This window comes from Ctenocephalides felis, unplaced genomic scaffold, assembly GCF_003426905.1.
Source record: "Ctenocephalides felis isolate EL2017-DRISC unplaced genomic scaffold, ASM342690v1 CF-g0.4_SCAFFOLD_01886, whole genome shotgun sequence".
Classification (NCBI taxonomy): domain Eukaryota; kingdom Metazoa; phylum Arthropoda; class Insecta; order Siphonaptera; family Pulicidae; genus Ctenocephalides; species Ctenocephalides felis.
In genome coordinates, this window is record NW_020538040.1 from 34,374,560 (window position 1) to 34,402,540 (window position 27,981).

A 27,981-nucleotide genomic window follows, 5' to 3' on the forward strand; every position below is an offset into this window, starting at 1 on the left:
AAAAATGTTTTTCCACTTACAATCTTTTCTGTCTGAAGATGAGCATCATAAAGTCGATAAAGTAAGCTGGTATGATGTGGAAGAGGAAAACACATATTTGGTGAATCAATTTGTTATTCCTGATGTTGCCATTTGGATACCAAACTGCTCCTTCGAATGGATATTTTCTGCCCAAATCTCTTCCTGTTTCCAAAACTTGACCCCAGTTCATCATTTGCTTCTCGTTCATGTTTGTTACATTGAAAACTGGAATGTCTGCGGGTCTAAAGGAAATTAAGGGAATTATTTATTGGTGATTGATGCAATATTATCTTATCAATGATAAAACACATATAAATATTTATGAAATATCTCAAAATTAGCTGCATTTATTACATGCAATATTTTCAAATAAAACTCTAAACTGTTTAGCAAGTGATAAAAGAAAATGACACCGAAGAACATTTTCTAAAGTTTTTTAACAATCGAGAGAATTACAAAAAAAAAACAAATTCGAAACATTTTCCATTTTTTTGCATTTAGGATTTATATTGATGGTTATTAGTCAGATGATTTAGATTAATTGCAAGCATGATTTAAAAAATTATTACATATAGCGTATACAAAAGTACTTCATGAATTAATAGTGATAAATAATTTATATATAATTATACCAATTATTGAAGCATCACAAAAAATTGAATTTTTAAGGGTTTTCAAATTCAGTTAAAAGTTTATTTTAGAAGGTTCAGATTTACAAAATTGTTTCTTGTATAAAATATTTATATGTCAAAAATATATAAAAAATAGCATACAGATAGTATACAAAAACGTATTCAAAAGTAGTCCTTGAATTAATAGTGATAGATAATTTATTTATAATTGAACCATTTATTGGGGCATTACAAATAATTGAGTTTTGTAACAATTTCAGATTAAAATTCATCTGAAAAAGTTTCAAAATTGCTTATTGTATAAAATATTCATATGTCAAAAATATATAAAAAATCTGATATATATGGTCAAAATTCTAATTTTTATTATACCTAAATTTTGAGTTCATTTGAAGGTTTATAAATTCAGCTCGAAATTTCTCTAAAGTTGTACAAATTTTCAAAAGTGTTTATCTAAATATTTAGTCTTTTTTAAGGGTTTAATGTCACATAAAATTTAAATTTTTTAAATTAAAAAATAATCTGTTTTTTGGTGTATATTATTGGATGTCCATAAAACAAGATTTGAGTGTTTTCGAAATTTTACTCACAAGATTTGAGTATTTTCGAAATTTTAATTTGAAAATATTGAGGTTTTTAAGGGTTTTGAATTGTGCTTGAAATGTTTCTTAAAATGTTTACATTTTCAAAATTACTCTTGAATTAAAATATTCAGATAAAAATAAAAAATCAATTTTTTTGTTAAGAGATCTTTTAATAATGATAATAAATGCTTTGAAAATCGCTCTTTGATTTCAATTTAGCTTGATATTCACATTTCCAAAATTAAAATATTACAATTAAACTTATTAATTACAACTATTGAAATATTACTTTTAGAGGTGGACAACTGAATAAAACTCAATTATTTTTTTGGAGGAATATTTAAGCTTTTCCATAAAATTAAAAACTGTCTGGAAGCAGAAAAATTATTGAATTACTAAACAGAAGTTTATGATAGTAGGGTGAAAATAAAGGGCTCTGTGCGTTTTTCTAATTATGCATTAACAAAATAATAAAATTGGTCCAAAAAATTAAAAAAAAACTTAGAGGGTATGGAAGCAGAAAAATGATTGGATTTCTAAAATGGAAGTTTATGGCAGTAAGGTGAAAATGTAGGGTTTTGTGTGTTTTTGTAATTACGCATTGTAAAAAAATTAAATAAAGAGAATTGGTCCAAAAAAATATAAAAAATCCTAAGAGTGGCCAATCTTTACCACTGAGAATATGTAAAATATATGCTAACCGAGGCGTTTTAGAAGAGTATAATCTCAAACATCATGGCACGAATCGATAAATAAATTAAATTAATGTGTAACGCCGATGGTTGCAAATTCCGTAAATAGGAAACTTAATTTTTGAACAAAAGAACGTACATTTTTAAATGGAATACTCATATATAACTAGTTCTATTCCTGGATTCGATAAAGAGGATTTGGCAAAAGGCTTTTTCTGCTAATAACGTATCAAATCCACGTATATCTATATATGAAAATAAGATTTCCACTCATTGTTAGATACTTCCAAATGCTTTCCCTCGTGCAATAAGGAGTAATCAATGCCTCTTTGCCTGACAATGAAAATTGCGTTAATTAGGTTTTCCATTAGGTAACTTTTCACAATAGTCTTTGAACGAAAGTCCTCGTAGCACTATATTCGATTTAATTTTAGGCACTCAAGGCGCTCGCTTGACATGGAAGATATATCCAATTTTCATCACAAAATGATATTAATTTAAACTCTGATTGGAGTTCTTAAAATAGAAAAAGATTAAAGGAGGATTTAGTAGCGCATAATAGAATTACTGAAAATGGCATAAAGTTATATCGGCGTTCGTTGAGATAAAATTAGCTCGAAGAAAGACATAGTTGAGTTGGTAAAATTTGTAAAAATGACTATGTCAGCATTAAATAATATTTTGAACGTGATGAATTTATTAATAAAATGATTATAATGACTAGTACGTTAAAAATATCTATTTATTATTTTTAGCCACTTTAGATAACTTTAAAGACACCAGCGATCCTCGGATCGATTCTTGGCAATGACAAAAATGGAAATGTGGAGTTAAAATTGAATAGAATTTGAATGGTTGATTTAATTGAAAATTGAATAGAAATAGCACTAAAAAGTAGAATTTGAATTGTTTGTTTGAAAAACAAGATTAGAATTAAAGATGTTTAAATTTCGAAGTCAAAAAAGAATGAAGAAAAATCATTTGTATAGAGCAAAAAGCAAATTGGATAGAATATGATATATATGAAAGTAATGTTTAGAATATATATAAAGATATTATTAAACGTATATAAAAAATATAGTATAGAATATAAAAATCAAATGTTGCAGGTAGCTATAAAATTTCCACTCTAAAATAATTTCAATTATCGAATTATTGTTGAATGATTATTTTTCACAAATTTTTAATAAAGTGAGCGAGGTCAATAAAAAGATTTATTTAAAATGTACCACAATTTTTTTAGAACAAGTAATATTCGAAATTGTTTTTTTGTTTTAAAAAAATAAGCTATAATTGAGTATCGTTTTATCAATAAATTTTATTTTTAGTTAAAAAATAAAGATTAAAGATTAAAGCGCTCAATGTAATTAAGCTGAATTCAAATTAAAATTTGCGCAGAAGTATGTAAAATTCACTAAAATATTCATGATTTTAATATTTTAATACACGTATTCTTTGTCATTTATATAAAACAAAATATTTTATTTTAATTGCAATATTTCAAATACGATAGAATTATTATTCTTGTAAAAATATGGCTCTTATAAGCAAATATTAAACGATATAAAGTAGTTTTTTTAATTAGTTGTATGTCTCACTTGATCATAAGGGCTATTTTTTAAAAAATAATAATTCAACAATAATTAATTAAAATTATTTTAAACACTTGGTATTATTAATTATAAGGTAAACGGTTGAAGTGCAATGCATTTTAGCAAATATTAACATTTTAAATTGTTTGTTGATTATAAAATTTTATTTCTTTAACATGAAAGGTATTCCAGAGTAATACAATTATATATATAAAATAATATTATAATGGCTGAATGCCAAAAGCAACATATTCAAAATTCATATTTCCACAAAAGACAGTATTAAATTTTTATTGACTCCTAAAGATTCAGGTTGATACTTTTTTATTTTAATAAATCGGTACGTATTGAAACACAAAATAAATAAAATTAACAGATTTTATGAAAACATTGTTTACAAGGAATGACAAAAAGGTATAAATATAATATTATAAATGATTTAGAAAAACTAGATGGTCAAAATTCAGATTGAAGTTTCAAAATCTGTCCAATAATCACATCTATTATTCATTCGATCTTAATTAACTCATTAAAATGAATTTGTTGCTTAATCATTTATTAGAAAAAATATATTTATATTTGTAATCAAAATCGTATTCAAGAATCTTCATGAATGATATAAAATAGCAGGTCAATATTTATTAAACGTCAAACAAAATATATTACCTTTAAGTAAAATGTGTTTCAACATGTGCAAAAATAAGTCTGATATAAACATATAAATATTTTTTTAGATATGATATTTGGATGATATAAAATATATAGGAAAATACTTAATAAAAACCTAAATGATATTCAATTAATGGGCTCTCATTAAAAAATAATTTACAAACAATATTGCTATTCTCTTATGTAAATTTTCCCCTTTCTATAAACAATTTCAAAACTCTCTTTCACCAAAAAAAACTTATATCTTATCCAACGGATTCAAACTCATTACATTTCAAAAATCTTGCAATTGGAAATATAAATTATATAAATATTATTAATAATATATTTTATATTAAATTAATATTATTATATTATTAATAAATATATTAATATCAATATTTTCTGACTGCTGTTAAATAATATTAAAAAAAATTATTATTAATACTATTAAAATATTATTATAAATAAATTAAATCAAGATCTTACTTGGGTTGAGTTCCGTTCTTCCACGCAATCGAGACTAAACCATTGGTGGCAAAATCGAGGGGTATGACTTGGGCGTACAATTCAGGGAAGCAGTACATAGAACGAATGACACCCTTTCCACAGCCCACAATTATGCCTACAGGTCCATTAAGGTTGTCAACCCAACCTTCAACTGGTTCCACATAGGACGGAGTAACTGATAATTAAAATTTAAATTTATATATATTAAAAAATTTAAAAAAATATATTAATCTAAGTTTTTTTCTTAAAATATTTGTCTTGCAAAATATGATAATTCATTCATTAATGACAATCCATACCATTTTTTGGTACAAAAATTATAATTGAATGTAAATAATCATAAGTCAAATTGACCTTTGGTAAGTGCCATTTAGGGTTTATACAAAAACCGACATTTCAGAAAACCGGTGTTCGACTTTTAATTTCACTAAAAACCGGTTTTAACCGGTTTTCGATTTTTATATTGAAAATAAATTTTTGCTCGAATATTCTGTAATTTATCCGCAAATTTAGTGTAATTGAGAGCAGTATTTAACTGAGTTTATTTATTGTTCAACTTTATAGGTAGTAAACAAAATTATTTTAATTTTAATTTAACTAAAAAATAATAGTTTATCTGGATTAAGTAACTTTGAAAATAATTATTCGTTATTCATGCATCAATTTTATTTTTAAAAACAATTAAGCTAAACTCGGATATTGTCTGTTCCGAGCAATTTTAATTTATTATTTCTAAACACTCTATTTTTTTGTTTAATAAAATATGATTTAAAAACTTAGAAACTTAGAATTGCTACTTAGACGTGTCCTTTGTTTACTCGCAATATTTCCTGAAATAGAAAATACTCTCATGCTTGCGACCAAATTATGCTTATTTGTTTTTAAAGCCTGATATAATAATTCTAAGTTTTTTATTCTTTAATTTGTGGCTTCTAGGGTTTAAAACCCTTTTTTTTAAGTTTGAGTAGAGGAAGTTACTTCTTCAAGAAGAAGTCACATTGATTTAAATTAATATATACACTGGTATGAAAATCTAAATTAATGTATACAGAACCTTTCTGGGAACCCTTGCAGACTGATAAGATGCTATCGATTCAAATGCTATTGAACCGACATGATAACAAGAATCAAAACGCTTTCATCTATCTTTTATATTTGGCGATATTTGTCATTTACTATTTATACAGTGAAAACTTTTTTCACTAAAAAAACGGTTTTCAAATTCCATAATTTTTGCCTAAAAACCGGTTTTTGAAAACCGACAAACCCTAGTGCCATTTAACTAAATTATAAATTATTTTTAGTACTTTACCTATGCTAGGCCTGGCAATGCACACAGGCATATCAGGAAAATGTTCCTTGACCAAAGATTCAGCAAGTCTTTTCGTATAAGTGTAAGTATTAGGATGTGGTGCTATTAAGGATGGTGTCATTTTATTAACAGTCTCATTTTCCATCCACTCCATACAACGCATCACATCATGAACATTGTGTGGTGAATCAACCACCTGAGAAAAAACATTAGGTAAAAACAAATCCAAAATATATTTTTTTTTACCTTTTACCTTTTCGAAAAGAACTTTCTGATCGGTGTAACAGAAGGCAGTTGACAAATGGATGAATGAGATTAAATTAGGCATTTCTTTGCAGACTTCCAGAGCGTTTCTGGTTCCAATCAAATTCATGGTGACCGAATCTTTTAGTTCGGCTTCGAGTTTTAAAGTGGCAGCAAAGTGAAATACAAGACTAGTTTCGTTGATGACCTTCTTGAGAAGATTGGGCTCGACTCCTAATCTGTCCAATGTTACATCACCTTCTACTGGGATCATCTTGGCAAGAGCTTCGGGACGCTTTTCGCGCAACCTTTTGTAGGCCTGAGTAATAATATAGATAACTAGCTGTAAGTGGAATTCTGTCTTAAGGCAATTAAGGCATCGTGCCTTAAGGCAAATTGCTGGAACTTCCCGTACCAAAAATTATTATTTTTTTAAAAACGATTAACATTTTTGAAAAAAAAAATTACTTTGAAAAAATAAGATTTTTTAAAAACTATAAATTGGACAAAAAATTACTTTTTTTTGAAAAAAAAATTTTTTTTTAAAAAATTTTTTTTAATTTTTTTTTTGTTTTTTTTTTTTGAAAAAAAATTCTTTTTTATTTTGACATATTGTGAAAGATCTGAACTTTTTTTCAAAGCAATCGTACTGCTTTAACTGCATAGGGACAAAATATAAAGCGCGTAAGCGCCGCCTCACTGTCTAACGCATAAGCATTGGTACGGAACCCATAGGAATGTTAACAAATTATATACTTATTGTTAAAATCTCTATAAAATATCTGATAATTTGATGAGCATATGCCTAATGAACATTTTTGACCGCCAAATGGCTCATTTTTTTACTTTTTCCTCCATATCTCCGAAACCGCTAGACCTACCTTCATGAAAATTTTATCGATTCTTCATCTTGTCAATACAAATGAAATGTTTTTTGAATTATTCAAATCGGACGCTCCGTTTGAGTTACCGTTTTCGGCACTTTTTGCCCCGTATCTTCGGAACGGCTAGACCTGCCTTCGCCAAAAACTAATCAGCACGTCTCCTTATCAATACGAATCGAATGTTTTTTGAATTATTCAAATCGGTTGACCCGTGTTCCCGAAATCGTCGACGAAAATTTGTATCCGCACATACATACACACACGTACATACATACACACACACATACACACACACATACACACACACATACACACACACATACACACACACACACACACACACATACATCCATTTTTTCTAAGGTATGCCAAAATGTTCAAAAACCTTTGAAACGTAAAGATATATAAAAATTTTCATTTTCGATTTTTTTGCGATTACTATAACTTGCCCTACGGGAAGTTAAAAAATTAATTAAAGGAAATAAATTATCAGTGATCAAAAATTAATTAAAATAAATAAATGATCAGCGAGGGTGTCTACTTAAATCAAAAGTTGTTGTCTTAGTCTAAAAAACATTATTTATAAAATTAGCAAATCACACAACATATAGGAAATAACTATTATCCAGATGTTGTCATAGATATTTGAGAAAAAAAACTATTATTTGATTTTTGTAGTAAAAAACATTATTTATAAAATTATCAAATTAAACACAATATAGTTATTAACTGCATAAATCCAAGTCTTGTGATAGATATTCAAGAAAGCACTAAAATTTAAATTTAGTAGTATATCATAAAATAATTTATTGTAACTTGAAATTATAAAAATTTTAAAATTTAATATAGAAGAACACAAAATATTTGAATGGCAATCAATTTAAATATCTACTTTATTACTACTAGCTAATTTTCACTACTTAAATATTTTTCAATATAGTAAATTTACAAATATTTTCAATAAAGGACATTTTTTTCCTAAAATTCAGTAAAGAAGTTTATGCCACCTTGTATATTGGTTTCATTTTTATTTGCTGTGATAGATATTTAAAAAAAGTATTAAAATTCAAATTTAGTATATTACAAAATTATTTTTAGTAACTTGTATTTATACTAATTTTAAAATTTATTGTAAAAAATACAAAATATTTGAATTGCAATCAATTTAATCAATTTTCAATACATACAGTGAATTTAAAAATATTTTCAATAAAGGGCAAGTTTTTATTAAATTTCAATAAAGGAGTTTATGCAAATTTCAATAAAGAATTTTGGATAAAAAATAACTCATTTTTAAATTAAATAAAAACTTTGAAATTGAATAAAAATATCATTTTTGATCTATACGTCACTTGTTTTCGTATGAAATAGTCAAAAATTCAGGAATAAATAAACAAATATTTTTTAATCAGATACAAACAACAATGTAATAAATTTTCATTCAGATCCTTGAAAAATTTCTCACATTTTTACACATTTTTAGTAGTTTATCATAAAATTATTTTTTTAACTTGAATTTATACTGATTTTAAAATTTATTGTAAAAAACGCAAAATATTTCAATAGCAATTAATTTAAAGAAAGTAGCTAGACTAACAATACTGTGAACTTAAAAATATTTTCAATAATGAAGCATTTTTTCCTAAATTTCAATAAAGAAGTTTATGCCACCTTGCATATTAATTTCCTCCTTGATTTTTGGTAAAATAACTCATTTTAAAATTATTGAAAACTTTAATTAAAAAAAATAAAACGTTGTATAATAAAATCATTAAAGTATTTAAAATTTCAGGAATAAATAAACATTTATTTAAACAAATATTTTTTTATCAAATCGATACAACAATGTATGTATTTTCATTCGAATCCTTGGAAAATTCCTTATTTTTTAGGGCAGTTGAAAGGATAATTTTAATTACAAGCATTTTGTATTTATATATTAATTACATTTAGATTTATTTGAAAACATGGTTATTTTACTCAAAAAACATGCAAACGTATATTAATGTTCTAGTATAAAAAATTCAAAAGTTTAGCAATAAATAAATTGTATTAGGCAAATATTTTGTGACAAAATCGAAACGACAACATGTAAAATTTTTATTCAAATCCTTGAAAAAATCCTCATTTTTTTCGTTTAGTCAAAATGGTCTATTTTATTTACATGGCTAAAATATTTGGATGAACCTGTTCAATTGCATTTTGTATTTATATATCAATTTCATTCAGATTTATTTATAGATATGAATATTTTACTTCAAAATTCTTTAAACATATAAAGTTATTTATAAAACTTTTGAAAATTTGAAAATATATATATAAATATGTTAATTATAATAAAAATATTTTGTTTAGGAGTTTTCAAGCTCCTCAAGAACCAACGCCAAGTCGGGGTCACCAATACAGTTTACTTCGTGGTCACCAATGTATCAATTTTTTTGTTAAAATAATGTATTGTATACAAATATAAAATGTATAAAAAATTAGATCGGGAACAAATAACAAGATGTCATGATTATATACTAAAAATATTATTGATTACAAATAACGAGATGTTATGATTACCTTATTTTAAAATATGGATGTATATTGAAAACGAATGTGTTTTAATTGAATAATTAATCAGCAATACGGATTAATGTTATTCATATAAAAGCAGTAATTGTGTGAACATATTAGCTATCTTGTTTTTTTTTAAATATAAACAACTTTTGTAATTCATTGAATTTTTATATGTTTTCTAAGAACATCCAAGTTTCTTCTAGACTCGAAAACATTTTTAAATGCACGTGCATGTAAGTGCATATCCACTTACAAGTATAGTTTATAATAATCACAAAAAATATTGATTTTATTTCCATATTCATTGGATGACTATGTAATACATTATAATTAAAACACATTCAATTACTCTATAATTTATATCATTTTATTATTACCGGTAATTGCCAGATTGCTTCAATCCTCTGCGAAGCGTTTTTGCCACGTTTGGGCCTGATTAGCATGTAAATTTTCTCAACATTTGGGCAACTGAAAAGTAGTTTTTCCACCAAAACTTTGCCCATAAGACCAGATGAACCAGTCACGAAAATCGTCCGGCCATTGTAGAATTTTTGGATTGGCGACTCCATATTGTCTGTAAAGATAAAGAGAATTTTTTTATAGAAACTATAAATAGACCAAAATAAATATTTTTTCAAAAAATCATGTTTATTCATTATTAAATCTTTTTTGAATCATTTTAACCATTTTTATTATAATTAACTAAATTCCAGATTTTGAAAAAATTATCATTAATTAATAATACAACTCATAGACAAACCAGAAAAAATTCACTGTATTTTTCCTAAATTTTTCAAAAAAAGATATTATACATTAACAACTATCTCAAAAAATATACCAACTCATTTGTGAATCACAACTTACTAGTAAATTAATTTACTATTTTATTAGAAAGTTGTTAAAACGTCATTATAACTTATTAAAATTTTTATATTTGATTATAAATTAAGAAAATAAGTTACAAAGTCAAAAATTATAGTTTTTCAACAACTATTAAAACCAATATATTTAAAAGTCACAAATTTCTAAATACTAAACAAACAGTATTTAATTTACATATTTAAATGATATTAGATTAATATTGGTCAATAAATTGGTGAAATGGTTGGGGCAATTTCTTTTTATTTAGTGTCAAAAAACAATATTTCAATTATTTGATGATGATTACGATTAAATTAATACAAAAATTAAAATCATTACAAAAATGTTCTTAAGATCCAGAAACTTCTAAAAAAAAAGATTATTACACCTCATCAAAAACGATATAATAATTTCTGTATTTTTATAATAAAATTATTCAGACAAAATATGCACTTTAAAGTTATAATATATATTTCAAATATTTTATAAATATCAAAAATTATTAAATGCTGACAAACAAAATTCGATGATTATATTTAGATTCATTTAAGTTCAATATTGCTTAATAAATTGCGAGTATTTTTCATTTCACAAGTATAATTTTAGCAAATTTTCAACGTATTTTTACTTTAATTTTCTTATAGATTTTAGCTGATCTATTAAAAAATACTTATGGTCTATCAAATAATAAGTTGTCTATTAAATCGGACTAACTTTGTCAGATTATATTAGAATAATTTCCCTACACAATATTGGGAAACTGGCAAAATAATTTAATCCAACAATATTGAGTCAATGTTAGCCCATAGTCACTTGTTAACTGATAAACTAATTCTGCAGTTAGTAAATAACTGTCAAATGATATTGAACAATATTATAAAGTGACATGTATATATATCAAATAATACTAACAATGATAGATGATGTAAATGGCAAATCATATTGGTATTTGGAAATCATCGTAAAATGATTTATCTATATATATATATATATATATATATATATATATATATATATATATATATATATATTAGGGTGGTCCTTAAAATGGTCATTTTCGAATTTTCTTGCTCCCAGGGGCTCAAATGGTTCCAAATTGATAAAAAACAATTTTCTTAAAGTTTTAGCTCTTAATATTATTGTTTAGATAGAGCGCAATTCAATCAAAGTTTTGTATGGAAATAGAATGGAAAAATTTTTGAAAATTTTCAACCTCTTACCACGAACCTCTATTTTGTAAGAATTATTTACAAGATTTACTAGTAATTATATTTTTTTTCATAAACCACACGTCTGATCACTGTGTTAGGTAAATCCTCGAAAAGGTTTAGGGATATTTTGATTTAAGAAAATTGATAGGGGTTGGCCGCCCTGAAGACTTTTTTAACATTTTTTTTCTAATTTCTTTAAAATGCGTATATATAAAAACACATTCCCCAAAATTTTTAACCTCTTATCGCAAAACCCTATTTTGTAAGGATTATTATAGTAATTATATCTTTTTAAATTAATTGGTAATTTGTAGACTAACAGACTGGTAGACAGGTAAACAGCTAAACAGCTAAATTGATAGACTGATAAACAGGTTGACAGGTATACTGGAGGATAAGTAAATTTTTGAACAGGTAAATTGGTAGATAAGTAGATTGGTAAATAGGTAAAAAAGTAGATAGATACATACGTAGATAGATAAAATTGGTAGATAGGTAAAAGGGTTGATAGATACATACGTAGATAAATGAACTGGTACACAAATAAATTGATATATAGATAAGATTGGTAGATAGGTGAAAAGGTAAATAGATAGATACATACGTAGATATACGAGTATAAACTGGTAGATAGGTAAATTGGTAGATAGGTAAAGTGGTGGCCAGGAAAATTCGAGGATATATAAAATGGCAAGACAACTTGTAGATTGACTAATATGTAGACAGATAAACAGGTTGACAGGTAAATTGGTAGACAGATAAAATGCTGGATTGATAAACAGTTTGTTAGGTAAATTGGTAGACAGGTAAATTGATAGATCGGTGAATTGTAAGATATATAAATTGATAAGCAGGTAAATTGATGGATAGGTAAATGGTATGGAACAGGTAAAATAGATGGACAGCTAAGTTGGTGAACAGTTAAATTGATAGACTGATAAACAGGTTGACAGGTAAACTGGAGGATAAGTAAATTGTTGAACAGGTAAATTGGTAGATAAGTAAATTGGTAGATAGGTAAAAAAGTAGATAGATACATACGTAGATAGATAAAATTGGTAGATAGGTAAAAAGGTAGTTAGATACATACGTAGATAAATAAACTGGTAGACAGGTAAATTGGTAGATAGATAAGATTGGTAGATAGGTAAAAAGGTATCTAGATACATACGTAGACAAATGAACAGATGGATAGGTAAATTGGTAGATAGGTAAACTGGTGCACAGGTAAATTCGAGGATATATGAATTGGTAGACAGGAGAACTGGTAGATAGACGAATATGTAGACAGATAAACAGGTTGACAGGTTAATTGGTAGACAGGTAAAATGCTGGATTAATAAACAGGTTGTTGGGTAATTTGGTAGACAGGTAAATTGATAGATATGTAAATCGATAGATATGTAAATTGTTGAACAAGTAAATTGATAGATAGGTAAAAAGGTAGATAGATACATACGTAGATGAATGAACTGGTAGACAGGTGAACTGGTGGATAGATAAGATTGGTAGATAGGTAAAAAGGTAGATAGATACAAACGTAGATAAATGAACTGGTAGACAGTTAAATTGGTAGATAGGTAAACTGGTGCACAGGTAAATTCGAGGATATATGAAAAGGTAAACAGGAGAACTGGTAGATAGACGAATATGCAGACAGATAAACAGATTGTTAGGTAAATTGGTAGACAGGTGAATTTATAGACAGGTAAATTGATAGATATGCAAATTGATAGACAGGTAAATTGATAGATATGTAAATTGTTGAAAAAGTAAATTGGTGGAGAGCTAAGTTGGTGAACAGCTAAATTGATAGACTGCTAAATAGGTTGACGGGTATATTTGTGGATAGGTGTACTGGTGGACAGGTAAATGGGTGGACAGGTAAATTGGTGAACTGGTAAATTGGTTAAGTGGTAAACTGGTATGCAGGTAAACTGGGGTAGACACGTAGAGAGATAGATATATAGATTGTCATAAATACTGGGAGACTAGATGTAACAAAGTTCTATTAATGTTAATAAATTTTCAGAATTAAAATAATTTTTATTAAATAAATAAAATGTTTAAAGTACTTGATACAAGTGTAAAAATTTTATTTCTAAAATAAAAAATTATATATAAGGTGGCTTCTGATAAATTAAAATCAATAGTTACTAGTTAACAAAATGATTCAATTTTAGTAAAAAAAATACTTAGTCGATTTACAAGCACAAATTTTCATTGTGCATAAAATTTTATAAATTTCGATAATTATCTTAAATTCAAAAAAAAATATTAAAAATGTTATTTTGATAAATTAAATTCAATAAATAATAGTTCCAGTAACAGTAAAAAATTGCTTAACCATAAATTTTAATTTAAAACCATAAATTTCCAATGTGCGGAAATCATCAACTGGTTAAACATCACGAACGTGTACGCATATGTAATTTGTTTATAATTACAATAAATAAATAATAAACAGATCTCAGCTGTCATTTATCATGGAAATTTTTCCAATAATTCATTTACAAGTTATGTATATCGTGTATCGTAATCCGGCATATCGTGTTGCATTAAAACTTTCACTGGAAAGACCAGTACATGTCTGTTCAACACGTGACTTTGATTAAGTAATGACGATTACGGCCAATTAAATCCAAGTAGAACATTTTAAGATACAAAAAATAAAGAAAATAAAACAAAGTTCGATACAAAATGTAGACAGCCTGAAGCAGATGGAAATTTTTTACCGAAAAAAGCGATGCGTTTATAACGACCACTCTTGTGAAATGAGAAACAAGTTGAGCAATTTAAGGAGGTAATTATGGAATTGTTTTTGTTTATATTTTGAGATAATAAATGTTTACATGTCATAACCTTTTTAAGCAATGGAGGAAGTACATATGTTAGTGATTAGAAAAGGTGACAAAGGTATCATCAGAAATTCAGGCAGAGTTGGAAGTAAAATGACTAAACAGCTTGAGTAAAGATCATAGTCTAGATAGAAAGTAGTTTAATCAAAATCATGGTAAAAGATTACAAAAATATTTTAATTCATTCTACAATTTTTTTTCTTATTAATATCATCATCCCTATGAATAACTGGACTTAGTTTTTTAAAAACAAATGATTATTGTCTTGCGTAGAAAAATGTAAATGGTAAATTCGAGATGTAAATGGTAAATGGTAAACAGGAGACCTGGTAGATAGACAAATATGTAGACAGATAAACAGGTTAATTGGTGGACAGGTAAATTGGTAGGCAGGTAAAATGCTGGATTGTTAAACTGGTTGTTCGGTAAATTGGTAGACATGTAAAATGATAGACATGTAAAATGATAGATAGGTAAATTGTTGAATAGGTAAATTGTTGAATAGGTAAATTGATGGACAGGCAAATTGATAGACAAGTAAATTGGTAGACAGGTAAGTTGATAGACAGGTAAATTGATAGACAGGTAAAATGATAGACAGGTAAATTGATAGACAGCTAAATTGATAGACAGGTAAATTGGTAGACAGGTAAAATGATAGACAGGTAAATTGATAGACAGGTAAATTTGTAGACAGGTAAATTGATAGACAGGTAAATTGGTAGACATGTAAAATGATAGACAGGTAAATTTGTAGACAGGTAAATTGATAGACAGGTAAATTGATAGACAGGTAAATTGATAGACAGGTAAATTGGTAGACATGTAAAATGATTGCCAGGCAAATTGTTAGACAGGTAAATTGATAGATATGTAAATTGATAGATATGTAAATTGATAGACTTACCTGCCTATCAATGTAAATTGATAAATAGGTAAATTGATAGGCAGGTAAATTGATAGATAGGTAAATTGTTGAGCAGGTAAATTGATGGACAGCTAAGTTGGAGGACAGCTATAAATTGATAGACTGATAAACAGGTTGACAGGTATACTGGTGGATAGGTGTACTGGTGGACAGGTAAACAACCAAAAGATATTAGGTGTAGAAAATACATAGTACAAAATATGGTAGAATGTAGAAAATATGATGATTCATATATGATTCGGTGCTTAATTTTAAATATCATACGATTTGTTCCATTTTGTTAGGTTTGTGAGTGATTTACTAAATGAAAAATGATCAAATGCTAGTAAACAATATTGCATGAAAGAAAATGACTCAATTAATATTGTTCGACAAATTGGGAAAGTTATAATATTTTAAACTTGTACTGATTATATGAACTTTAAAGTTAATAATTATTATTTAAAAAAGCATATTTAAACTCAATCAAAAATATTTTTGATAAATTTTAGCTATATGATTAATAACTTATGTAGAAAAATGATCAAGTAAAAAAAGTTGGAGTACAAAAAGTATAGTATAAAATAAATAATTATAATTTTAAATATTATCCATTTTTTGAGCTTTATGACTTAATTATCCATTTCATTTAGAATTCAATAATTACTAACAAATATTCCAGTAAAAATTTTAACAATTAATTTAATCTTATTCAGGAAAACAATACAATATTTTCATCATTTGATGAGAATTACGATTGCGTAACTATTGCATGGCATGATTATTATAACTCATAAAAAGATATATATTTTTTAATTAGTAAGGTTTAGATTATTAATAATTATTATTTAAAAGTATTTTTATAAAACCTCGAACAAATTTAATAAATTTTTAATAAAATATTGAAATCATTATTGGTTGCAATTTAAAGAGCAAGTTGACTGTTAAATAGTGCCACTTTTCGTCAGGTATTTTTTTACTACACAATATAGAAAAAATATAGATTAGTCTATGTTAGGTCCATTAATGAAAAAAATCCATTTATCTTTTTTTTTCAAGATACTATCATTACTATAAAAAACATAAAATTGGAAGTAGAAAATACACAGTATTGAAACTCGCTTAAAAGATTGATTAAAATATATTTTGATGATTAAGTTTAGTATATTACAATTACATAGTTCCATTTCTTTTAGCTTTGTGAGTCCATAATTTTTATATCTCACATTTGCAAAGCTTTAAATTTTTAGTATAAAGGAACAATATACAATAAAGTATAATATGTATGAAAAATGTAAAATATGTATAAAATGTATGGAAAATGTCATAATGTTTATATTAAAAAATCTTTGATATTAGAAATAACTTATAACATTTCTAGCATTAAAACAAGAAATATTATATAAATATACTCAAACCTATCAATAATTATTGTTCAATATGAAATAATAAGTCCATATTTTATTTAAATGGTTATTTAAATAGCAGTTTTTTTTGTTATAATTCATTTTTGTTAATCAAGACTAATGTCTTATTTACAAAATTGATAGGTACAAAAAGATGATACAAAAAATACAATAAATTGAATATATAACGAAACAAAGTTAAAATTGAATAAAATAATAACAGTGATACAAAAATAATAATTGTATCAATAAATGTGCCAAATTTTAAAGTTGAACAGAAGAAAAATAATAAATAAACAATTTTCCAAAAAAAATATATTTTGTATTTTTAAAAACGTATTTTCATCCCTTTCCAGACATCATGGGATGTAATATTCGCGAAACGATAATACAAACTCACATTTCTCTCGAATCGGTCCATGTTAAAATTAAGTAGAAGTGATTGAAGTCTGATCTTGAAATATTTTTACAGTGGCATTGACAGCGATGGCTAGACGCTTTTTATTAAGACCTATTATACACACAAACTTGGACTGTGCAAATATAACTATGTAAATGTACCAATATATACACATACAAATATATATATATATATATATATATATATATATAATATGTGAGGAAAGTTTATGGGACGAGATGATCCTGTCGATTTGTTAACCTGTCGAAGGGGTTTTCGAGAAATTGAGTATTTTATTAAGACGTTATGGTGAAGCACATGTTTTGAAAAAGTATGTAAAAGGTAATATACATTTGCTTAATAGGTTTATATAAACGTCAAAAAATGTAACGACAGAAAAAATAATAATTTTAAATTCATGGAAGAATGATGTTATACATGCAACTGTAGAAGTCATAACCATTTTTACTGCTCATACATAATTGTAATTTTTGTAATAAAGTAATTATATTATATATAATTATAATTATTACTAAATATGAATATAGATATTTCAGTAAAACATTTAGTTAATAATTATTATTAAACACGTTTACGACTTTAATTCGATATTTTACATTTGTCCTCAGAATTACTAAAAGTTTCTTTTTTCTATAAAAATATTTTATAATTTTGATAAAATAATATATAATTAAAATTAGTTCGAAATATTTAAAAATCATTATAAAGTAAAAATAGATCAAAATATTTCTAAATTATTATCATTGTACTTAATGTCAAATAAATTTCTATCTAGTTTGAATAGTTTATCATATTTTCTCAAAAAAAAAGAAATTCCAGAAATTCTTTGTCAACAGTATTGAAAAAGTTTCAATTAGTTTTAAAAAAATTAATAATTAAAAAAACTTTTGTATTACTTAGTTTTGGCACTAGTGGTTCAAAATTTTCGTTCTAAAATTCCGTGTTAAAACAGGCAAAAATAGGATTCAGACCAAGTTAATATCGTAAATTATAAAATAAATAAAATGAATTAATATCTTCAAAATATTTTTAAAAGTTATTTTCTAAAGATAGACTATTAGTTTTTGAATTTTACAATACTTTTAGTTTCCTTTTCTTGTTTTAGAATAAATAAATTCTTAAAGATAGAATTAATGACTCAGTTTCATTAGTAGGTTGCAAGGATTGTAACGTTTGTTGTATTGGCAAAATTTCTCAATATATTTGCAGAAACATTTTTTTTTTTTTTTTTTTTTTTTTTTTTTTTTATTCATTTATTATTTTACAGCAATCAGAACAGTACTTATATTCTATGAGCTGCATTGCTTATATATATATGAACTAAAAAGAATAAACTAAATAAGAATAAATAAAAATAATAACATAAAAATAGTAACTAATAATAATAGTAATATGTAATAATAGTAAATAATAAAATAATATAATAATACTACAAAAAAAAAAAAATTAAATTAACTTAACTAACATATTTCGATGATTACTCTAAAAAATATAGAAATTGTTCCATTAAACAATTTGCTAGATTAGGATATTATCCATTGGTGATTTACGCTTGAGCCTCCTGGAATGTGGCATCTCAAGCAGTTGTGCAACTATTTTATTTGGATGGGCTTCTAGTTTTTGAAAGTGGTGGACACTGAAGTTTCTTATTACTTCCTCGATATATAAAATATTCAGATCGTCATGTATGGTCTTGTTACTGACGAACCAAGGGGCATCAACTATCTGTCTGAGTATTTTTGATTGGGCACGCTGCATTAATGCTATATGCGACTTGCTGGCACATCCCCATAATTCAATACCGTAAGTCCATATAGGTTTTATCACTGTTTTATAAATTAATATTTTATTTTCAAGGGATAATTTTGACTTGCGTCCTAATAGCCAATATATTTCTGCAGTTCTAATTTTTATCGCTTTTACTTTTGAGCAAATGTGATCTCTCCAGGTCAGTCTACGATCAAGATGCATACCCAAGTATTTGACACAATTATTACTTGGTATTTTTCGTCCATAAAAGTAAACACTTGGGCATGTTGACTTGTTGAGAGTAAACGAAATATGACTCGATTTACTTTCGTTAATTTTTATTCGCCATTTCCTTGTCCATTCCTCAATAATATTAAGATGGCTTTGCAGATTGCTTGATGCAACAGATGCATCGATGTGTGTTGAAAGTACTGCAATATCATCAGCGAAAGTTGCTGTTATGGTCGATTGTAATGTCGGAAAGTCACTTGTAAATAGAATATACAGTAAAGGGCCCAAAACACTTCCCTGTGGAACACCTGCTTCTATTTGATGAGATGCTGAAGTATTTGAGTTAACACGGACTCTAAATTTCCTACCATCAAGGTAGGATTCTAGAATATTGTAATACCTACTTGGAAGTTGAGAGCCAATCTTGAATAAAAGGCCTTTATGCCACACCTTGTCGAAAGCTTGGCTCACATCTAGAAAAATCGCGGAACAGAATTTCTTAGCCTCAAAGGTATTATTGATAACGCTTACAATTCTATGGCACTGTTGAACTGTAGAATGTTGGTTCCGAAAGCCGAATTGATGGTCTGGAAAAATATTTGTATTAGCTAAGATGTTTTGGAGTAGCAGTTTTTCAAGCACTTTCGAGACAATAGGCAAAAGGCTGATCGGTCTATATGAAGAAACCATGTTTGGATCTTTCCCACTTTTATGTATCATTTTTACTATGGATGTTTTATAGAAGGTTGGCCAGTAGTTTAATCTTATTATCGAATTGTATATATAAGTTAATAAAATAAATCCCTTCTTTGGCATTTCTTTAAGCATTCTTGAAGTCACCAAGTCAAATCCAGGAGATTTCCTATTCTTCAGTTTAGCAATTTCTTTAACTATCATTTTTAAAGAGAAGAAGTTTATACTGTTTTCAGAGTTCACTAAGGTAAATGAAGTCAAACTGGTGTCCGCTGTATTTGAGAGATCTGGATTAGGTTGAAAAACTGAACTCAGATATTCAGCAAATAGATCAGCTTTTTCTGCGTCACTTCTTGCCCAGTGTAGGTGATTGCGCTCATCCCATCGAATAGGTGGATTTCTAATTTGAGGTTTTTGTTTGTGTTTAATAGGATTCCAGATTGAATTATCAAATCTATTAAGATTTGATACATACTTGTTAAAGTTCTGGTTGGAAATCTCTCTGAGCCTCAATTTAAGCCTGTTGCTTAAATTATTAAAAATATTTCTATCCGAAGGTAAATGACTTGATTGCCATTTGCGTCTTGCTCTCCTTTTATCTGCTAATAAATTTTTAATTTCCAAGGACAGCGATTGCTCCTGCTTGACGGTTGTTTTTGGAGTAGCTATTACAGCTGCTGCATGAAGAATTTCGTTAAACTTGTCAACAGCGTGGTCAATCTCTGCTGGATTTTTTAGACTAATTTTGAGATTTATCTTCTCTTCTATTTTACAACGGTATAGCTCCCAGTTAGTTTTTGTTGAATGAAGTCTAACAGGATTACAGACGTTCATAATAGAAGAAGAAATAGTGGCAATAATCGGGGAGTGATCTGATGAAAGATCATAGCTTGGATTAACATCAGTATACTTGGAATTTAAACCTTTTATTATAAAAAAATCCAGTAAATCCGGCTTCTTTCTTATGTCAGTAGGCCAGTAGGTTGGAGTTCCTGTGGAAAGAGTAGAATAGCATTGTTGATCAAGAACTTCATAAAGTGTTCTTCCCTTTGGATTGATCAGTCTTGATCCCCAAAACGTGTGCTTGCTATTAAAGTCTCCGCCGACAATAAATTTACTTCCAAGCGACCCAAAAAAATCAGAGAATTGTGAAGCGCTAATCTTATGCCGGGGAGGACAATATACTGCAGAAATAGTTAATGGAAAAGAAGAAAGTTGAACTTGGATTGTTGTTGCTTGAAGGAATTCTTTGTCATACTTTTGGAGTTCATAATGAGAAATGTTGGACTTGATCAATACGGCTGAGCCACCGTGTGCTGTACCATCTGGATGACATGTATGATAAATATAGTACTGAGGAATAAACAAGTTGGAGTATTTAGTGAAGTGGGTTTCACTTACTAGTAATATATCAATTTTATTTTCATTAAGGAACACTATCAATTCATTTTTATGCTGTAAAAGCCCATTTGCATTCCATAATCCTACTCTTAGAAATTTGAACATTATTTAGGTTTATTTATAAGCGTGGTTAACATGCTTATCATCATTGTATTTTGCTGCATGAGCTGATTGAACATACTTTTAAACTCATTCAAAAAATGGAAGAGACTTGAATTAATACTTTCTGAAATTTCTGATTTACTAGATTTGATTGCTTGAGCATATGACATATGTTCTGAATTAAAAAGATTTTCATTACGATGATCAAAAGTAGAATGCTTTGCATAATTTGGATGATTATTCGAATAATTTTGATTAGTCGCACTATTGCTATTGGTATTTATTTTAGGTTTACTGTTCAAGAGGTTTCTATAAGTTAGGCAACCCCTATAATTTGCGGTATGGGACTCTTCACAATTAGTGCAAAATGCAGGTAATTCTTTTGATTTTGTACATTTTTTACTCTCATGTTGATCACCACATTTTACACACCTAAATGGCCGGTTGCAGTAAGATTTTGTATGACCATACATTTGGCATCTACTGCACTGTGCTATTTCTGATGATCTCATTGGAGGTTCAAAATGCACAATTTGATTTAGGATTTTATTTAATTTGAAGATATCGGAGTTATTGCTGCTTGGCTCTAAATCAACATAAAACATGTTGAGTGGTAATTTACTTCTAAAGTGAATAACATTTGTTATATTCCTAACTTTATGCCCAAAAGTTTCAATTGCTGTTTTTAGCTCTGTAATATCGGTTGAATAATGCATATATTTCATGACCACTCTGTATGCTCTTTCGCTGCTAATCTGATAGGTATGAAAAACTGCTCTACGACCTCGGAGATATTTAACGAGGTTTTTATAATCATCAACAGAAGAAACAATAAATTTGATTATATCATTAGGAAATGTTTTAGTGGTAAAATTTTTGATATTTAGAATAGTTCTGATTTCATCAACCATACCTCGGAAATCAACCACACCGTAAATAAAAACTGGCGGTGGCAAATTTTTTTTTGATATTTCTGAAACAGCAATAGGCTCTTTGTTTGTTAATACGTTAAATCTATTTGTTAATTGAATTGGCTGATCTACTTGTCGGTTTGGACGTTTCCTTTTAGGACTATCAACAACTTGCCAAGGAATGGAATTATAAGTTGAGGGCTCGTTGCAGGATTCCATTTGTTCTTCATTCATGTTGTTATTGCATATTGTAGGATTTACGAAATTAATTGCTGGCTGTGACTTATGTAAAAGATGTTCACTTTCGGGACTGCAGTTAAGCACTTTATCAACTTCAACTAACGGAATTGGTGGATTATATGGTTCATTTTGCATAATTATTAATTATGCCTTAATTAACAGTTTTTTAAATTATATATTCAATGAACGAAAATAAATGTACCCTTACGGGTACATTTATTTGATTATTATATAACACTTCACTAATAAATTCAATTTGTATGTCACTTTGGATGATAACAATGTTTGTTTACACTCACGTGAGGCACAGTATACCTGGCCGAAGGTTCGAAGCGAACTGAGGTCAACTGATAAGAAATATTGAATATTTATTGATCCGATGCTACCTGTACGGCAGTTGGTTTCGAACTCATTTGCAGAAACATGAATCAAGATATTTATAATTCTAAAATGCCAAAACATTTCTGAACTATGTTCTTTGAACTTATAATCTTTAACTTAAACACACCTTTATTACAAATTGTCTTATCAATGGTGGACATTTAATAGAAATTTAATGTGCATGTGAACTTTCGGTAAATAAATGTGAATGGAATATTAAACGATATTGATTATATAATAAACTTAAGTCATTATAAATAAATTTAAAATATATTGATTTTAGTCTATAATATATTAAATATTTATTTAAGGAACAAAAATCAAGAAGATGGAAATTGACACAGATATAATTAATATTATTGAGTTTTCTTTCTACATTATTCGGAACAATATACAAACATTTAATAATTTTAAAAATCTAATTTAATTTTATATTTTATTACCGATTGTTTATATATTAGATTCAGAAATCAAGTAATTTATTGTTCATAGTAATCATTGTTGAATAATTCCCTGTTTACAGATATATATGCGTATGAGATTATAAATTACATTATTCTTTCTATAGTTAATTAGTTATTTTGTTTATTAAACAACTAATTGATCATTTTATAAAACCGTTTTATATTTATTATTGTTTACTATTAATCTGTAACGGATTAAAAGACAAAAAATACATTAAAATCACGATTGAAAACAAGTGCGACCTCTCTTACTTGGTCAAACTAACCTCGAATGAGAATAATAAATATTTATAAGTGATATTTACATTAAAAGACGATATATATATATATATATATATTTATGATTATTAACTAAGCATGTTTACACGTAATCATATTTACACGTGTTTACAAATATTCGTATGCAATAATTTATGTAGAGAATTACTACACAATTATTTTTTGCATTATTTACGCAATGCTTAGAAATTGCATCATCAACACAGATTTCCTATTAATTAAAACATCATTAAACTCAATATAATAAAAAATTAATAAATGCTAAATTATTTAAGTTTTTTGCAAATGAACGCGTACAGGGAATTCCGCTGATAATAAAAACATAAAGGTAAGATTTTATATGTTTATGTATGTGAACATATATTTTTTATTTTTTATAGATATATTGCTTAGTTGTGTATATGGTGACAATTAATAATATTAGCTAGTGTTACAAAATATTTTTTAGATAAAATTATTAAAAAATTTGAATTTCTAAAATACAGACATGATTTTAGGTTACATTAGTTATAGGTGTGCTTGGTTTCGTTTTCACCATAAAATTGAATTGATTTGCTAACTCAATAAAGTAAAACATTAGCAGCAAAGAAATGGTAAAATAGTCAATTATTAAAATTATTTTACAAATATTTTTAAATTATATAAATATTTTATTTAGTTCGTTAAATAATGCAAAGTTCACTTTTAATAGTGATTACCATTAAACTAAAATATTGTTTTGGTAGTCTTTTATTTAAAATAACAGTTGTTTTTGATTTTTTTTTTTAAATGTTGTATCAAAGTTTGTGCTTTTGTATTTCGGGGTTTGAATGACTAAATGAAGACACATTTCGAGTGTCAAAACATATAAATAAAGAATCTAAACAGAATTACTAAGAAAAAGATTAATATTTGAATTCAACAAAGTTGCTGCTAATTTAATGTGTTAACGTCGAAAAAACAGTCAAAATAATACAAAGTATATAAAACTTTATATTTCAAACTTTTATAAAACACGTACAATCCAAATTTCTAAAGATTTTCCAAAATATATATTTTGATTTTATTTAAAGAACTTTATTGTGACTTAAGAAAAATTATTCATTTTAAGAATGTAGTAGCTTTATTTTTTTATTAAACTTTAACCAAAAACAATTTTAATCAATAACTTTAAGAATACTATACTTAGTACTTTTAAAAATAGTATTCATTTGATTATTAGTATAGAAATTATGCAATCTGAAGTTCAAAAATATCTATCATTCAAAGGTAGTAAGTTTTATCACAATAGCTCATGATGTTAAAAAATATATGAGAGACAATATTTTAAAATAATTTCAAAATAATATTTAAAATTCAGAAAATTTGCTAATAATGAAGAAGATACTTCTTAAATCATACTAATGTACTGATTCTTCTGACATCCAACCACATAATTTGCACATTATGTGGTTGCCTAGTAAATTATCAAGAATTAAAATAATAAAAATTAAGAAGATATATGATTTAAAAGTAATAAAAAGTTTTAATACATTAGTTCATGCTATTAAAAATAATTTTCTATATAAAATTCAGCAAAATTGCTAACTATGAATAAAATACTTTTTAAATTGTAGTAATATACAAATTTCCTCTTTCAAGCCGAAATATATTTTACACATTTATAAAATTATAGCAAAATTTATAGATTACTTATATGTACATATGTATATACAAATTATATAGCTATAACATCAGTATAAAAAATAAATCTTAGGATTAAAAATATCTTTAATTCAAAAGTAAGAAGTTTTATCACAACAGCTCATTCTATTAAAAAACCAGAAAGAAGACTTTAAAAAAATATTTATATAAAATTCAGCAAATTTGCAAATAATGAAGATGTTTTCAATTGTACTAATATACAAATTCCTCTCAAAATGTACATATTTATATATACGTATAAATATAGGTATAGTATCTGCATAACAAATAAATCTCAAAATTAAAATATCTATAATTCAGAAGTAATTTCATCACAACAGCTCATGCTATTAAAAATCAGAAAAAGACAAATTTTAGAAAAACAATTATATAAAATTCAGCAAATTTGCTAATTATGATTAAGATATTTTAAATTGTGCTAATATACAAATTCCTCTCAACATTCACATAGCATTTATGTATACGTATAAATATGTATAAATATAGGTATAGCATCAGCATAAAAAATTAAATTTTAGAATTAATAAATAATATATAATTCAGAAGTAAGTAGTTTTATCACAACACAGCTATTAGAAAGTGAGAAAGAAAGCAAATTTTTGAAAAAAAAAATATAAAATTCAGCAAATTTGCAAATGAGAAAGATGTTTTAAATTGTACTAATATACAAATTCCTTGCAACATTTACATACATGGTCTGTTCAAAAAGTACCCGGAATTACTAATAATTAAATTTCGCGGGTCTGGAGTGTCTGATTGTCAAAAATTTTTTTTTATTGTGTTGGTATACATGCCCCTAAAGTATGATGAAATTTTCAGCTATATTCACTGTTTACTTTGTCTGTGGTAGTCGCTAAGGTTCGACGTGTTTTTCTGAGCTCGGCGATTTTTACAATGGAAGAATTGAAAAAGTCAAAGAATTTGTATTAAATTTTGCGTAAAAAATGAAATAAAGTGTTGCAAAGTGCAAAAATTCACCAGATATGGCTCCGTGTGACTTTTTCCTATTCCCAAAGTTGAAGAGACCCATGAAAGGACGGCGGTTTTCCTCGATTGAAGAAAATCGCCGAGAGTGCTCAAGGACATATCAAAAAGTGAATATCAAGGGTGCTTCGAAAATTGGAAAAAACGCTGGCATAAGTGTATTATATCTGGGGGGGACTACTTTGAAGGGGACCACATTAATGTAGACGAATAAATAAATATTTTTTTGAAAAAACGAAAATTACGAAAACTTTTTGAACAGACCTCGTATTATTTATATATACGTATAAATATATATCAGCATAAAAAAAATGAAATCTAAAGTTTAAAAATTATTTAAAAGTGGAAAGTTTTATTACTACAGCTCATGTTATTAAAAAATCAAAAAAAGCCAATTTTAGAAAAATATTTAAATTTAAAATCCAGCATTTTTGCTAATAATAAAGAGCATACTTTCTGAATCATACCAATATACAATTTATTTTGCAAAGCATAACATAATTTGCACATTTATAAAATCATAGCAGAGTTTACATATATTTTGTATATATTATTGTAATATCTATGTATATATGTATATATTTATTTATTTATTTGTATGTATTTACACTTTTATTTAGTATTTCAAAATATGTTAAGCAAGTCCATGCGGTCAGAAATTGCACAAAAGAACCGTAAAATCGTCATCGACATTCAACCAAAATAATAAAATAGGTACATAATTTATAGAGAAAATCACAAATGAAAAAAACTGATGAAATCAAGATTTAGAAACTAAATTTTAATTTCGTTCTACGAAATAATATTATAGAAAAGAATCGTTTGCTGAGGACGTATTGTTGCTCGAAACAATTACAAGTCATTAAACCCAATTCTAAATGCGTTGCGTGCAAATCGTAATAATGTAAAGAAATCTTGTTTGTTTCTATTGTACCATAACCGTGTGCAAAAACTGTTAAATAATTTAAAATAATTCTTTATTTGCTGATGCAATATGCAACTGACTTTTTAACACATTTTTAACAAGCAGATTACATATTACATGCTAATAATGCTCGAAGGATTCTTTGCATAGTTTAAATTTGGACAAGAAGTGAATTCAGTCAGAATATATTTAATTTGGTAAAACAAATAGCTAATTTGATGCATATTAAATAAATATCAATACACGTGTATCAAAAACATGAAAAAATCAACGTCGGGAAAACATAAAATTGGCATATCGGATTTTTTTATGAAAACATGAACTTCTCCTTCGGCAAGTAAAAGTATTTCTGAATTTTGCTCACCTTTTTCTCAAAAGAATGAATTAATATTATATATTATTAAATGATCAATATTTATATAGCTAAAAATTTACATGTATATCAAAAATGAATATGATAATATAAGTCGAAAATAAATAGTTTGAATATACGCTTATATTGAAAAAAGTTTGATCGAAATAATTTTTATATAAGGTGTAGCTAGACACAAAGGTCCAATTCGACTTTGAGCAATTATATTGTGAAAACCAAAT

General features: G+C 26.5%; 1 protein-coding gene across 1 annotated transcript in view; it reads right to left on the reverse strand.

Moving 5' to 3' along the window:
* The window catches only part of LOC113377872 (putative fatty acyl-CoA reductase CG5065), a 14,557-nt gene extending 4,307 nt beyond the window's left edge, over positions 1 to 10,250 (reverse strand). The window contains exons 1-5 of the mRNA XM_026618312.1: positions 10,058 to 10,250; positions 6,245 to 6,553; positions 5,992 to 6,187; positions 4,659 to 4,854; positions 21 to 263 (exon numbers count right to left, since the gene is read on the reverse strand). Of these exons, the coding sequence (XP_026474097.1) occupies positions 21 to 263; positions 4,659 to 4,854; positions 5,992 to 6,187; positions 6,245 to 6,553; positions 10,058 to 10,249 (1,136 nt within the window). The 5' untranslated portion in view covers position 10,250. The remainder of the gene's footprint in view (positions 1 to 20; positions 264 to 4,658; positions 4,855 to 5,991; positions 6,188 to 6,244; positions 6,554 to 10,057) is intronic.
* Positions 10,251 to 27,981: the final 17,731 nt, after the last annotated feature.